At 37.3% G+C, this 16,019-nt stretch overlaps 1 protein-coding gene across 1 annotated transcript in view; it reads left to right on the forward strand.

The window, feature by feature from the left end:
• LOC132110978 (1-acyl-sn-glycerol-3-phosphate acyltransferase epsilon-like) overlaps positions 1-7,491 on the forward strand; it is a 95,615-nt gene extending 88,124 nt beyond the window's left edge. Inside the window, exon 8 of the mRNA XM_059518128.1 lies at positions 6,370-7,491. Within this exon, the coding sequence (XP_059374111.1) occupies positions 6,370-6,595 (226 nt within the window). The 3' untranslated portion in view covers positions 6,596-7,491. The remainder of the gene's footprint in view (positions 1-6,369) is intronic.
• The last annotated feature ends 8,528 nt before the right edge of the window (positions 7,492-16,019 follow it).

Below are 16,019 nucleotides of genomic sequence, written 5' to 3' on the forward strand. Positions count from 1 at the left end.
AAGCAGTAAATGTGCACGCTTACAGCCCACAATTACTCACAGACAGCACGAGTCCCACGGGACCCGCTCAGCCCTCCCTCACTCGGTTAAGCACCGTGGAGGGGTCGAGGACGAGCGATCTGCCCGCTGTGATCAGCGCGCTCCCTGCCTCAAATGTCACAGGCATAACACCCATGTTACAGCACATCGAAGCGCTGCCGTTGCCCAGCCAACAGAGCGCGCTTCGCATCCAACCCTTAGCCATTCATGCAGACGCATTGTCAGCGCTTCCAGGGGTTTCGGATTGGGTGCTAGACATTATAAAGAGAGGCTACTCGCTACAGTTTTTTCGACGCCCTCCACGCTTTTTAGCGCGCGTCGAAACTACGGTCAAAACAGAAGTAGCACACCTACTTCGAGCCGAAATATCAAAACTGTTGAGCAAAGGGGCTGTGGAGCCTGTATCTCAAGCTCAAAGCGAAAGGGGGCTGTACAGCAGATACTTTCTAGTGCCCATGAAAGACGGGGGTTTCAGACCCATACTGGATCTAAGACAGCTGAACAAAGCATTGGCGAAACGCAGTTTCAAAATGCTTACAACCAGGAGACTCCTCGCGCATATTCGCAGAGGAGACTGGTTCATGTCGACATGCTCCATGACGGCGCGGCTGTCGCCACATCGCGCATTGGGCATTCAGCGCGCAGCGAGCTCTCTCCGCTGCGGCGCGACCTTCTCGCTCAGAGAATTTCAAAAGATGCTAGGTCTCATGGCCTCAGCATCACCAGTTCTTCAGTTGGGCCTGCTCCGCATGCGCCCCTTGCAGTTCTGGCTGAAAGCGCGAGTACCGCGCAGAGCGTGGATATCCGGTCAGTTGCGTCTCAAGGTCAATCAGAGGTGTGTTACAGCCTTGAAACCCTTGACAGCGAACGACTGGTACCAATCAGGTGTAAGCCTGGTTACTTCCTCGAAGGTGAAAATGGTGTCGACGGACGCCTCCACTTCGGGATGGGGAGCGCTGCTCGAGGGCAGACCGTTCTTTGGCCTGTGGTCAGAACGGGAAAAGCTCCAACATATCAACTGTCTGGAAATGCTGGCAGTAGAGAACGCGCTGACACGCTTTTGTCCCCTAATCAAGGGCCATCACGTCTTAGTCCGTTCGGACAATATGTCTGTGGTGTCCTACATAAATCGCCAGGGCGGTCTCAGGTCCCGAAACCTGTACAGGTTGGCGGAACGCCTCCTGGTTTGGGCTCAGCGCAACTTGCGCTCGCTGAGAGCAGTTCATGTGCCTGGGCTACAGAATCTGGGTCCAGACAGACTGTCCAGAAACAACATTCCCACGGGCGAATGGTCTCTACACCCACAGACAGTCCAGCTGCTGTGGGAGAGATTTGGCAGGGCGGAAGTGGACCTCTTCGCGTCCCACGAAAACGCTCACTGCCCCGCGTTCTTTTCCAAGAACGAAAGCGCTCTGTCTCAAAGGTGGCCGCGCTGCCCGCTCTATGCTTTTCCCCCCGTCTCAGGTTATTTTCGGGCTCAGGTTATTTCCCTGTCTGCCCTGTCGGTGTCAGGAGAGGATGGAGACTCGAGTCTTCTTTGCCCCGCTAGGGCTTTAAGAGCTTATGTGTCTCGGTCCGCTGTCTTCAGACAGACTGAGCAGCTGTTTGTCTCGTTCAGTGGACGTTCCAAGGGAATGGCTGTTTCGAGACAGAGCCTATCCAGATGGATAGTTGATGCTATAGCATTAGCTTACGCTTCCAGGGGCCTTCAGTGCCCACTGGGCGTCAGAGCACACTCCACAAGAGGCATCGCCTCGTCGTGGGCGTGGTCTAGTGGGATCTCCTTACAGGATATATGTATGGCGGCAGGATGGGCCTCGCCGTCTACATTTATCAGGTTCTATAACCTGGAGGTTCCCGCCCTGCAAGCAAAGCTGCTGTCGGTATAGTTGAATCAGGGTCCTGATTGGAACTCAATGCTATGCGCTGCCGACTGTTATATGGGCAGTATTGCGTAAGACCCACATTACCACATTGGTCAGGCCTTGCCTTGATTATGTGATGTCATATTGCCGCGTCTACGGACGCTGCTAGATATGGGACGGAGGGTCCCCCCCTCTCCTGTTCTAGGACTCTCTGTGAGTCCCTCTGGTGATTGTGCACTGTAAATCCTGGGCGTCGCTTCCAGGTTTATTGGTGTGTGATCCCTGCACGCACGGCGCTTTACATTGGGTTCCCGTAGCGTCTTAGCTAAGACGCAGTACGAGAGAACTCTCGTAAGAGAACGTACTCGGTTACTAACGTAACCTTGGTTCTCTCTAGAAGAGGGAACGAGTACTGCGTTCTCTGCCGTGCGTACGATTCACTCTGGTTCGCTTCGGCGATGAAATAAATCAGGTGAGTCAGCCTTTTCGAGCTCCCTTTATAGGGCTAGGCCACACCCGTTTCGGCGGGAAGTGGCATGGAGGGCGCGAAGCGCCCTCATTGGTCTGATGTTGCATCAGCCTGTACTCGATAGGCTTATGCAGTTGCCGCAGAGCAGCCAATGAGCGAGCCGTCTCGCCTATGGCTGTGTGCTGCTGCAAATGCGCTTTACAATAATTCAAAATTATGGATAACTTTTTGCTATAGTGTATCGTGAAAAGAGACTTTTCCCGTAGCGTCTTAGCTAAGACGCAGTACTCGTTCCCTCTTCTAGAGAGAACCGAGGTTATGTTAGTAACCGAGTACGTTACATTCATATGCAGAATTACACACATTTTTTTAGGGGGAATAAATTGAAAGAACAGCATTGTTTTTACATTTGTTACAGTTATATTTATTTGTTACATTTATATTATTTACATCAAGCTTTTGAATTGTATAGTATTGTATATTGTTATTGAAACTAATATAATAATATATAATAACATAATATTTCACTTGATTATACATTTAGTCAGGAATTATTGTTTGGAAAAAGTATTTGGAAAAAGTCTAACTAGTAAAATTATATGAATTATGTCTTATTCCTCTCATCGCGAAGCAAACAGTTAAATAAAAAAACTTGAAGAACAGTCTCGCTGCTTTTTCTTCTGTGTGGGCGTATTCAAGCCGCGCGCTTCAGTTTGAATCTGAATAGAGCGTTCAGCGCGGGGGCGTGGTCACATTATATATAATGAAGGGAGACGTGAAAAACGGACATCGCGTTGTTTTCATATGGATTACTTTATCACGGAATATTTGTTTTTGGCGGCACTTGTTTCGTTTAAAAGTAGACATGTCAAGCTTTCTATAGATATCTCTCTCATGTCTCTTCGTTGAGTATTCACGGAGTTACAGTTCATTTTAATGATGTGTTTGTAAATGAAGATCAGCGCAGACAAAGGCTGCAGACAGCACACCCTGTTTGTTATCTTTATTTAATAAGTTCACAAAGTTTTGTTGTTATTATGTCTGTATCCAAAAAAAGTAGACCCTTTACAGATTCGATTGATGTATTTATCTTATCTGTACGATTAAAACTGAAAGTGCAATTTAAGTTCTTTTCGGGGTTATCAGGAGAAAATGACTCATAACGCGTATACACGTTAATCATCTCCAGAGGGTTAAAGTTTGATTAACACACGATAAACATTATACTCCAATTTGGTTATAGAAAACATCTAATGCACCAAAAAGGCAACACAGTCAATATGTTTAGAAATACGTTTTAAAAAAAGGTACAAGTGAGCTGGCTTTGCTGTTCTGTTCCCCGTAGGTCATAAAGTTTTATGATCTGGTCGGGGGTAGGGTTACAGAATCATGACTCTATTTGAGAACATTAACTCCAAAAACCATTTCCAGTTTACAAGTCAGCAAATTATAATCTTCGCATAACTGGTTAGCCCTGTTAACCCAGCACAAACCTATCAAAATACATCTTATTAAGGACTTACATAAAGAGCGTAAAGAAAAGTTTGTGTGTGTGTTCAGGAATGTGGGTGTTTCGTTTCTCCTTTGAGGCTGCTCACGTGGGTCTCTGGACTCTCTCGAAGGCGTAATAAATGTCACCCCCCATAGGAGGTTTCCGACATCGCGGCACCCATATTGTAAATTATGTTGGAAGATGTTGTAGAACGAAGGTCCTTGTTTACTCACGTTCTGGTCTTCAAGTGCAGAATGTGTTAGAGAGTCAGGATTCATTAATATGGAACAGATGGCTGAAATACCATCTGCTCATTAGTGTTACAACAGCAAATTGCAGGCCTAAAAAATTGTTTTGAAAAAGTAGTGGAATTTTATGTTACAAGTCTCTGTATAATAGAGTTATATTTAGTCAAGTCCTAAATTTAGGTGGGGGAGTGTGTGTAGCTATATCGAATGGTTTAATAATTATCGAAGCTTTCAAGTTCATAATGAGGGAAATCCTGCATTTTTTCAATAAATCCACACAAACTATAAGATTAAATCAGTCATTCGAAACCAGCTTCTCATCAGTGCATCTTGTCTTCACTACAGCGACCTGCTGCATGCTGCGATACAAGACTGTCTCTCGCATTTCGGGACAGTCGACAGAACTGTCACTTGATTAATCGGGTCATTGTTGCATTGTCACAAAAAATATATAATTTGCACTACTTTAAGTATTTTAAGCGATACTTGTGGGCTCCAAAGGCTGTATTATGTGCCTTTACAGTCACATCATATTTGTGCTGCACAAAAATTGTGCATATAAAGCTGCCTCGCGAGTATTATGTAAGAGTTATTTTTCGTAGTTTGTTGAGTTTAAGCAACCAAATACACACAAACAGTTATTTGTCTACCCTTTAAGCGGAGATCTGTCTCCTGCAGGCTGCGCGCGGCGCGTCAATCTGAGTGGAGGCATGGTGAGTGACGAGGTTTCTCTTGAGAGCTTGAGGATCAGTGTTACGTAGATCTTACTGACAAGCTCTTTTTAATACTTACCTTTGGTTAAATATTTGCAAAACCCTCTAATTACAAATAATTATAACGGATTATAATAGATATTTGAAGTCTGGATAGTTTTTTCACGGCAAATCTGACAGGGTTAGGGTATGGCAACTGTTATTCTCTGCTATAGAGTCCTGCACATGTCTTAAAATTAGGCCCTTTAACCCTGCCCGTGTCCGACATCAGAATTACCGGCCCGAGGCCGTCTTTTTTTCCTCTTTTTCCTTAAACAGTTTATACTAGCATTAAAATAGTCCAGTTTTATATTTATTTTCAAGTGATTATATTTCGTTTTTTTTTTTTATTACGGTTAATTCGTGGCAGTGATGTTTTTATTTGTGTGCAGTCACAATATCAACAAACGTTGTGCTTTTGTAGAATGGGGAAAAACAACATGATGTACTTTCTGCGGTGTCATCTTTAACAGGAGAACAAAAATGAACCGACACTCAGCGAAAACATGCCTCACAGACATGATAAATATATCTATAGAAAGCTTTAAATTACTTCTTAACGAAAAACAAATCAAAATCAAAAGCGGTTTCATTATAACCATAATCATAATCCATAAAGATGCACTTCTCTTTAAAGGTGGGTCTATGGAGACGGCGAGTCAGGATCAGCAATTCATCCTTGTGACACAGAATCAGAAAACACTAGTTTATTAGTAAATAATTCAAATATCTCCTTACTATTTATTTAAAAATAAGGAGAAGCCTAAAACAGTGATGTGAAAATTTTCCGAATCCGGCTTGTTCCGGCACAAATTAAGCCCTGGCCTTAGTTAAATATCTCTACTATGTGAGCCTAAAATGCATCATACTATTTGTACCATATTTTTGTGTTTCGTGTTCATATTTTTTTGTTTTGTGTATATTTGTGTTCAGATGTTTCATGTTCCCCTGTAGTGTAGTTTAATAAACATCCATATGTATTCACACTTGGTTGTCTGTGTTCGCTGCTCACAGGACGAGGGCACTTTAACGTTCCAGTTTCACTACATGCTCTTGGAGCAATGTGTTAGTAGTAAAATAATTTTTCGTGGCCAGAGAAATAATTTTACTTAGTCAATAAACAATTAACATTGTCCGCCCTGCGGATGAACAAATCATTTTATTGTACTATTAATGCTATAATGCTACAAGTAATTCCTGAAGATGAATGTAGTTAATAATAACTCGTTATGATTAATTATGTACATCTCACTTTGAGCTAATTTGTTACACTTTAAAGTGGTTAAACTAGAGTCAAGCCACATAAACATTTAATGAGAATGTTGGGTTATTTCCCAATATGTACAGTATAAACAATGTGACAAGAATAGGAGTGTTGCCATTCTTTATGATAAATCACTGTTGATTAACAAATTTTTGTGTACTGGAAATACTGGATTATTTAAAATGGTGGTTTAGTTGCAAGTTTAAAACGTTTTCAAAATATGTTATTCTTTCTCTTTAGGCTTCTAACTACTTTCTATGATCCTGAAGATCCTGAGAAAAAGTGCAGGTTCCCTGGAGAATGCCAAAAGTCACAACTTAGTCTAACAAAGACATTGCCTTCTCTGCTGATTTTGGGTGGCCTCACTTTGCCAATGCTGTTAACAGAGTCAGGTAGAAAACTCTATCTCAATACCTGGCTCTATGGGACTCTGATTGGATGGGTGTGGGTAAGTGTAAGTCCATAAACTAGCCAAACTGGGGTGGGGGGCGGCATTCATATCAACACTTTGGTTTCATCATTTAATTCATCTATCACCATAGTTTATTTTTGGCTCATAGTATACATCGCAGAGGATTATTTAATATTTTTCTTTTGTTTTATTTTATACTCTTAACTGGCAGAAGATAAACAGTAACACTGTGTCTGCACTGCAAACAAGTATGAAATGCAAAAAAACTAAAATGTCCCAGTTAATAATATAATATGCATAATATGCTTGCAGCACTGTTGACTGATGTGAAGATTTATAATAGGAATGTTTCAGTATTGTTGCATGTCATCATTGACTTGTGATTTTGACCCAATGTGAGTGTTTCCATACGATCTGAGCTCAATTGTAATCTGAAATGCAAAAATGGATAACAATATGGAACACAGAGACGATGTTTGTGTTTGGTATTAATGTTGAGTATACCCATAGCAGTCTTGAAACATTTTTCATTTAACCATATGATTGGCCTTGTTGGAACCATGTGTTTTTAATTTCCAGTATGCAAGTTTTGTTTTTGTTTTTTGTTTTTTTTGTGTGTAGTTCTGAATATTGTTAATGATTTCTCAAATCAGTTGTGTTTACAGGGTCTGTATTTCATTATCCTGATGGGTTTTCTTTTAGAATATTTGGACTATTTTATTATTTTATGCTGATTTTCATTATGTAATTCAAGTATTTTTGTTGTTATTCATTGGGTTTTGTTTGTATGGGTTTTTATTTGTATTATTTTTTTATTATTATTTGATGCCAAGATCTAAAAAGCCTGTCAGATATGGGCTTTTTATTGTCAGTGTTTGCACTGTTGCTAAATATTTCACAGATAGTTGCTTAACTTGTTGCAGGAGTATTAAAGATTGTTCCATCAAAAATATATAGATTTTTTTTCAACTCTGTTATTCAAAGAATATATGACTTTATTTCTTTGACACAACCCATTTTCCATGTGTTTTTAGGGCTTACTCTAGAGCAATAATTTGGTCAACATGAGAAATCTGAGACGTTTGTGGTGGAGCCTTAGTTCGCTGGTTGTTTTTAAATGTACAAATGACCTCCATTTGCTCATGCCATAAAACTGTCCTTTAAAATATTGTTTTTATTGGTAGTATAAATATATTTATTTATTATTATTATTGAATTTAAGTGGAATACAATTAGTTGTATTACTTGACATTAACCAAAAAACTATTTCATTAAGTGCTACTGGAGATGTTTTGAGCTTTGGAAGATCATAGACTTTGCTATAGCTTCAACAGGAAGCTCTACTGAAGCTTCTGGGTCACTTTAGATAGAAAGGTCAGTGTAAGCTCCCACATTAAAAATATTTGTTGATACAGTTGATTGCACCTATACCCATAATTTATAATGTGATTGTCATTGAAGTCCATAAAAAGTCTAAAAGCATTATGATGGGAAATATATTTGACATTTGCAGAGTATGGGAATTTTAAAAGAAAATGAGGCAATAGCACAAATGCCTTCAGTACAAGTTCATAACCCAAACCTTTAACCCTTAATTAGTATCAAGCACTTGTTGACAAAATCACAGATCACAGTTCCCACAATCATTGAAAATCTGGAAAGCCTTGGAAATGTATCAGTCAAAAAAGTGTTCGGGAAGCTATGTTTTGAAACTGTAGTTAGCCAAAAGCTGCATAAATATTTAATATTTAAATATTTAAATATTCAAAGATTTACATTTAATCAGATAACCTTTTTTCACAGATCCATCTGTGATTTATTTTTAAAGTCAGATTTTTTCTTAAATTGCATTGCATTGATCATAACCTAATTAGAAGAACATATTTTTGGCAGAAGTGGAATCATTTGATATTTGATCATCTGTGTATTATGAATATAAATTATATTATGATACTTCATTCTATAATAAGTGCTCTGCATTTAACCCATCTAAGTGCACACACCCAGTAGTGAATACACACACCCAGAGCAGTGGGGAGTCAGCAGTTGGAGGTTCAGTGCTTTGCTCAAGGCTCTCACCTCAGTCATGGTATTGAGGCTGGAAGAGAGTATTGTTTATTCACTCCCCCCACCTACAATTTCTGTCTGACCTGAGACTCAAACCCACACACTTCTGGTTACAAGTCCTACTCTCTAACCATTAGGCCATGAATGGATAATGTAAGTTTGAGTTTCATTTGTCCGGTAATCGTGTCTGCAGGTACAACTTTGACAAGACCAACTGTCACTGAGCACAGTGGACAATGATTAAAGGTTAACCTGGGGTGTAGCATCTGGATATGCAGGGTATGCATGTGCATATAGGATGGTTGGGAGCCCACAGAAAGGGGCCATTTAATTCAAATGAGGGAACTTAATTTGTGGCCACAATAAATATATATTTTTGTCTGCATGTCATGTGCAGGTCTTGGCAAATTCTCATGTACATTTGTTATATAGCTGCCATAGAACTATCCAAATAAAATAATATATATATATATATATATATATATATATTAAAAAAAAAGTCTGTGAGGATTGTAGCTAGCTAGTCGAAAAGACTGTATCACAATTGTATCACATCTAGCTTCAGTGACACCTGCACAGTTTTAATTCTTTCATCTTAATTCTCTTTTATCAAAAGACTGTTGAAAGTAATCATTCTTTCTATTGAAATTTGCTGAAAAAGATAATATAATTTTAGTAATTATACAACTAAAATTTTAAAATATCTTCCTCTCTTTTATATATATAATATATAATATTTTAAAAAAAGTCAGTGGTGGTTAACTGATTTATAAAAATAATAAAACAATGTTGGCAAAGTATGAAATAGCTGTTTTATTGACACTTTTCAAAACTGATAAATTTGGTTGTTTGATTGATTGATTAGCCCACTGTACACGAGACTTTCGTTTAAGAAAATTTCAACATGTCTTCTAAAATGTATTCATGTTTATAAAATAGATTATTCACATACCGCTTGACTGACAGACTTAAAATTCTAGGAAATTGCTCTAAATTGCTCTTAATTGCTCAAAGTGAAACATCACTCCTAGCGAACTGGGAGAAAAATGGAAATATTGTGCCATCTCAGCTTTTCTCCCCGTATCCGTTGACCAATTTAACCAATGCTTCTGTTGATACAGTCCATCCAGAAAGATCATTGGCAACTCCACTAATGTGCAACTTGGCTTAAAGCCCAGCATCAAAAAAAGGAAAGATTACATATCCTGACTGTAACCTCCACAAGGTCTCTTTCTGCAAAATGTTAAGAATTTTTTAAAAAGCTGTTACATCAGTACAAAACACATGTTATTACCTTTCTGAATGAATCAGTGGGAAAACTCCATAGATACCACCAACAACCACAATGAGAGGATCTCTGCGTTGGAAACAAAGATTTTAGATTTGAGAGAAGAAAACCAAAAACTTAAACTTCATCTGCTAGAGGCACAGTTATTGACAAAGACTAAGCCTGTACGGGATTAAGGAGGATGATCAAGAAAACACTCTGGATCTAGTGATCAAACTTTAATTAATTACTGGAGGTCGTAGATGTTGTCCCACAATAGAAGGTCAGAGAAGGTGGCAAGAGAGCTTCCTTGTTGGTGCTGTTGCTTACATCGAAGGTGAAAAATGTATTAATTCAACATTTAAAGGGGTTAAAGGTTAAATTAAAATTTTTCCTTTCTCTTTGGAGTGTTACAAGCTCTTGGTGAATAAAGAATATCCATAAAGTTGCAAAGACTAAAGTCTCAAATCCAAAGAGATATTCTTTATAAAAGTTATTCATCCACACCCCCTAAAACGGCTCGTTCTTACATGCCCCCACATCTCTACGTCACTATGTGGGAAGACACCGCCCAGATGTTCACGCAAAGAAAGAAGGCGTACCTTTTATTCTCGTTGTAGTATTGTTGTTGCCATCACCACAATGTCGTATAGATGCTGTTTCAAGAGAGCTATAGAGAGCTGGTCCAAGCTGGTCACTGAGGAAATACATCAACTTTGCACTGTGGATCGCCGGATCAGGTTTTCCATAGACGGAGTGGAGTGGGTCATCACATGTGATAGTCACAAGCCCAGCGGACACTCCTTCGTAGAAATCTCCATTCTCCACTCACTCAAGGACGCGGTGTGTGACACTGTTTCGTTGAAAAAGTGAATCTACTTTGTTTGGCCTTCCAAAAGAGGACACAACTAGAAATCATGTTTATATCATGTTTATGATTGTTTTTTTATGTTTCTGTCTCATTGCTCCGGCTGGACAGGGCATGCCAATATGTTAAGCGGTACGACATTTCCGTCACATGCTTGAGGTATTCGGCCAATCACAATGCACTGGATAGCTGGCCAATCAAAGCACACCTCGCTTTTCAGATCGATGAGCCTTGTAAAAATCGATGTGTTTCTGAAGGCGAGGAGAAACAATAATGAACAGTGAGTGGAAATAAATGTTGTTGTTTTTTAACCTTAAACCGCATAAACACATTTCATTACACCAAATACACAAAATAATGTTCTTTTTAGCAGCATCATATGACCATTTTAATGAAAAAAAGACACGCAAGGATAATTAATGTTTGATGCTTTCATTGGATGATTCATTGTCCCTAACAACACGCAATGTTACAATACTTGTATACACCTTGTTGCACATATAAGATCCTGATGGTTTTATTCATTTTCATTGTAACGAATAGCTTAATCTAATTTGGGAGGTCTTGTTGTTTTTATAATATGTCTTTAGTTTTGGGAAATTAGTTTTTATTGCTCTTAATGTTAGATGTTTAAGGGAGATCGATAAAAGGGAGGCACTTTTTCTCTTTGTTAAACAAATTATTTTGTTTCAAGAAACACACTTGTGAGAATGAGTGAAATTTGTGGAGATCGAAGTGGAGTAATTCTGCATTTAAGGGAGATGTAGGGGAAACTTAATTCTGGTGAAGGGAGATGAGTTATAAAAATACACACAATACGAATTTGATCAATTGCAGTGTTTATGGGCACAATAAAAGCTCTTTAAATGTATACAACAATCTCACTGGATTATTACAATTAAAGGCAAAAATTCTATTTGGAAATGTAAACTGATATTTACAAACACACTACAGCAAAAGATAGAAATAACTGACTTAGCTAATTTTTTGTTGGTGAAAATACTAGTGGCCTAAGACTTTTGCACAGTTCTGTATGTTTAAGAAACTTAGTCTGATAATACTATACCTAAAAAGAAAGTTTTTGAGTTGCTTTTGTGATAATTTACAGTGGCATGCGAAAGTTTGGGAAACCCTTGCAGAATCTGTAAAAATTCTGAATAATTTAACAAAATAAGAGGGATCATACTAAATTCATGTTATTTTTTACTTTGTACTGTCCTGAGTAAGATATTTTACACAAAAAATGTTTACATTTAGTCCACAACACAAAAAAAATTGCTGAAATTATTAAAATAACCCCATTCAAAAGTTTGGGAACCCTTTGTTCTTAATAGTGTGTGTGGTTACCTGGATGATTCACGACTGTCTTTCTGTTTTGTGATGGTTGTGCATGAGTCCCTTGTTTGTTCTGAACATTCAAACTTAGCACTGTTCTTCAGAAAATCCTTCAGGTCCTCTAGATTCTTCAGTTTTTCAGCTTCTTTCACATATTTGAACCCTTTCCAGCAGTGACTGTATGATTTTGAGATACATCTTTTTACACTGAGGACAATTGAGGCACTAAAACACAACTATTAAAAAAGGTTCAAATGTTCACTGATGCTCCAAAAGGAAACAAGATGCATTAAGAGTGGAGGGGTGAACATTTTTGAACACGATGAAGATGTACAAATTTTTTTCCCATTTAGTTCTGCCCTTCTTAAGCAACAGAAGATACTTGTATGTTTCCTGGAACTCAAATTATGTACAATTTACCTTGATCTTCATAAATGTTTTTACCCTACAGCTCTTAATGCATCTTGTTTCCTTTTGGAGCATCAGTGAATGTTTGAATCTTTTTTTAATAGTTGTGTTTGAATCCCTCAATTGTCCTCATTGTTATTACGTGCACTACTGTCTGTTCATCCAGAAACACTGAATAATCCATTTGCATACTGAAATATTTTCTATGCACTTTACTGTCCATTGCAATAATGTAAATTATGTTCATATGTTCATAGTTCTGCCTATAGTGTACATACACTTTTACATAATCCATCTGTATAGTATGTTCATAGTACACCTATCTGTATATCATGCTGATAGTATTTAAAATATGTAAATGATGTCCATAATACTTATCTATATAATTATTGCACATATTGTAGACCTTGTATATTCTGTACTTACTGCTTATTGCACTTCTGGTTAGATGCATGTTGCCATGTACCTTACATGTGCAGTGACAATAAAGTTGAATCTAATCTAATCTAACAACACACAGTATTGAGAACTAAGGGGTCCCAAACGTTTGAATGGGGTTATTGTAATAATTTCAGCATTTTTTTGTATTGTGGACTATATGCAAACATATTTTATGTAAAATATCTTACTCAGGACAGTACTAAATAAAAAAATAACATGCATTTAGTATGATCTCTCTTATTTTTTGAAAATTATTCACATTTTCACAGATTCTGCAAGTGGTTCCTAAACCTCCTTCCGCATGCCACTGTACAGGTTACTGATGTCTGCCTGTTTTTTTTGTTTTTGTTTTTTTTTTGTTTTTTTTTTGTTTTTTTTACATCCACAAGAATATAAATGGAGAAATAATGCTCTTAAAAGTAAGTCAAACATTTTGGGTCTTATCTACTAATGCAGTTCATATTATCTCTTGATGCTTCAATCGTTTTTTCATGTTTATCAGATCATATAGCCTGTTTTTGGAATTTTGATAATAAATTACTCTCGGATGATATATTTGTAGAATCTGTTAAAAAGGCTTATTCAGTTTTTGAAGATGAATCCATGAGTCATGTCCAAAGATGTCCAAAGACTTTTTAATTCAAAATTAGAGGTAAAGAACTTAAAGTGACTAATTCCAAAAGATGTCAAGATATTCTCAATGAGCTCAATAAGTTATCAAGAAAAATTCTTAATACAGAGGAGGAAACATTTATCTAATCCACAAATCAAAATAGATGGAATTTATTTAGAGTTAGCTATGGGTGCATTTATAGGATTTGGGGCTAAATGGTTAGAAATGGGAGAGTTAAAAAAAAAACGTTGTTGTTTTTATTGTTGTTGCTGATGATGTTGTTTTTGCCCTGGAAAAGAGAAATAAAAAAGGAATTGTTTGGCAGCTTTTCAAAATGTATAAAAATATTAACAAAAATATAACAAAATAAAACATGTACTGTATAATCTTCTTTTTTTTCTTTCTTTTTTTTTTTTTATAAACAAACTATCGTGAAAATTAAGCAAGATGTTTTCTGCAAAAAAAAAAAAAAATCTGTTAAAAAAAGTATGAGCCCCATCAGACTGGTCGTGTTGCAACAATATATACTGATATTCTCAATGTTACCCAGAAAACAGGATACAGGTTTAAATTATTCAAAATACTTCTGCTTAATGTTAAACTGTCATATATGCAAAATAAATCTATTGTATATCTTGCTCTGGCTACTGTGTATAGACCACCGGGCCCACTCATCATTTTAATACGCTAGATTTAATGATATTGCATGGAATTGATCTTACTGATATAGATATCGTACCTCAAAGTGATGATGTTACTGACCATTTCCTTGTATTCTGCATGCTGCGTATCACTGATATTAACCAAATGGCTCCGTGTTATCGTCTGGGCAGAACTATTGTTCCAGCTACCAAAGATAGATTTGCAAATAACCTGCCTGATGTATCTCAACTGCTCTGTACCCATAAATACAATAAAAGCTGTTGCCCCCATTTCCAAATTGAAAAAGGTTAGAGAAATCGTACTGTGCCATGGTATAAAACCACTCTCTCAAGAAGGAAACTCGTAGTCTTGAGCGCAAATGGAGAAAAACAAAACTTTATGAATTTCTTCACTGATAAAATAGATAACATCTATTTAGATAACAACTATAGGACATGAAAAGCTAAATAAACTTAGTACTGCATCTAAACATCCTGTACCCACTGAATTACTGAAAGAGTTGATACCTGATTAAGAAACCACAAGTAGATCCTAGTGAACTGGCAAATTACAGACCCATTTTAAATCTTCCATTTATGATTAAATTTTTTGGAAAATTTGTGTCTGCTCAATTGTGCTCCTTCCTACATAAAAAAAAAAAAAAACAAAAAAAAAAAAAAAAGAACTGTATGATCTATAACTGTTTCAGGCCCCACCATAGCACACAAACTACACTTGTTAAAATTACAAATGACTTGCTTCTTACAGATCAAGGCTGCATCTCATTGCTAGTTTAACTAGATTTTAGTGATGCGTTCGACACCATAGATCATGACATTCATAGATCGATTACAAAACTATACAGGTATTCAAGGGCAGGTTTTAAGAAGGTTTAGATCCTACCTGTCTGATCGCTACCACTTTGTTTATTTAAATGGGGAGTCAACTCATTTATCACCAGTAAAATATTGAGCGCCACAAGGATCTGTCCAGCATCTTCAATAAACAAGCTACAGGTAGTCCAAAATGCAGCGGCTAGAATCCTTACCAGGTCAAGACAATGTGATCAAATTAGCCCAATTCTATTAAGTTCCCTATCAGTTACAAAATATTATTGCTTACATATAAGGCCCTTAATGGTTTAGCTCCTGCGTACCTAACTAATCTTCTACCACGCTACAAAAGCTTTTTTGCATTTGGCTCCCAAACTCTGGAATTGCCTTCTTGATAATGTTCGGGGTTCCGACACACACTCTCTGTTTAAATCTAGATTAAAAACACATTTCTTTGGACAAGCATTCAAATAATGCATCTCATAATTTTGGACTGCAGTTCTGATCAAATGTGCATTATTATTCTATAGCTTGGGTTAAACTAATTAAATTTACTTCACTACACTACACTAATTATGTCTCTCTTTGTTTCTCTGTTTTGTAACTAGGATTTACACAAGGTCCAGTCTGGATCCAGAACACCTGGGAGATGATGCCAACCCCTCAGAGGACCTCAGATGATGCTAACACTGAAACAACATACAGAACTACCACATTTTGCTATAAGTTTGATTGCATCATATAATAATTGCGGTTTATAATGTTCATCGTATTTTTGATTACATGTTTAATTGATTTGTCCATACATTTCTGCCATATGCACATAAACTGACCACTGATAAGCTACTACTAAATATTGTAGAAACTCTTTTTTATTTAAAGTTGCTTTGCAATGATTTGTATCATAAAAAAGTTGGTAAGACTTTATAATAACGTTCTGTTATAAGTTATTTATAAATTTTTATTTAATGATGAACTAATCATTTACAAAACATGACTATACA

This window comes from Carassius carassius, chromosome 30 (assembly GCF_963082965.1).
Source record: "Carassius carassius chromosome 30, fCarCar2.1, whole genome shotgun sequence".
NCBI lineage: Eukaryota > Metazoa > Chordata > Actinopteri > Cypriniformes > Cyprinidae > Carassius > Carassius carassius.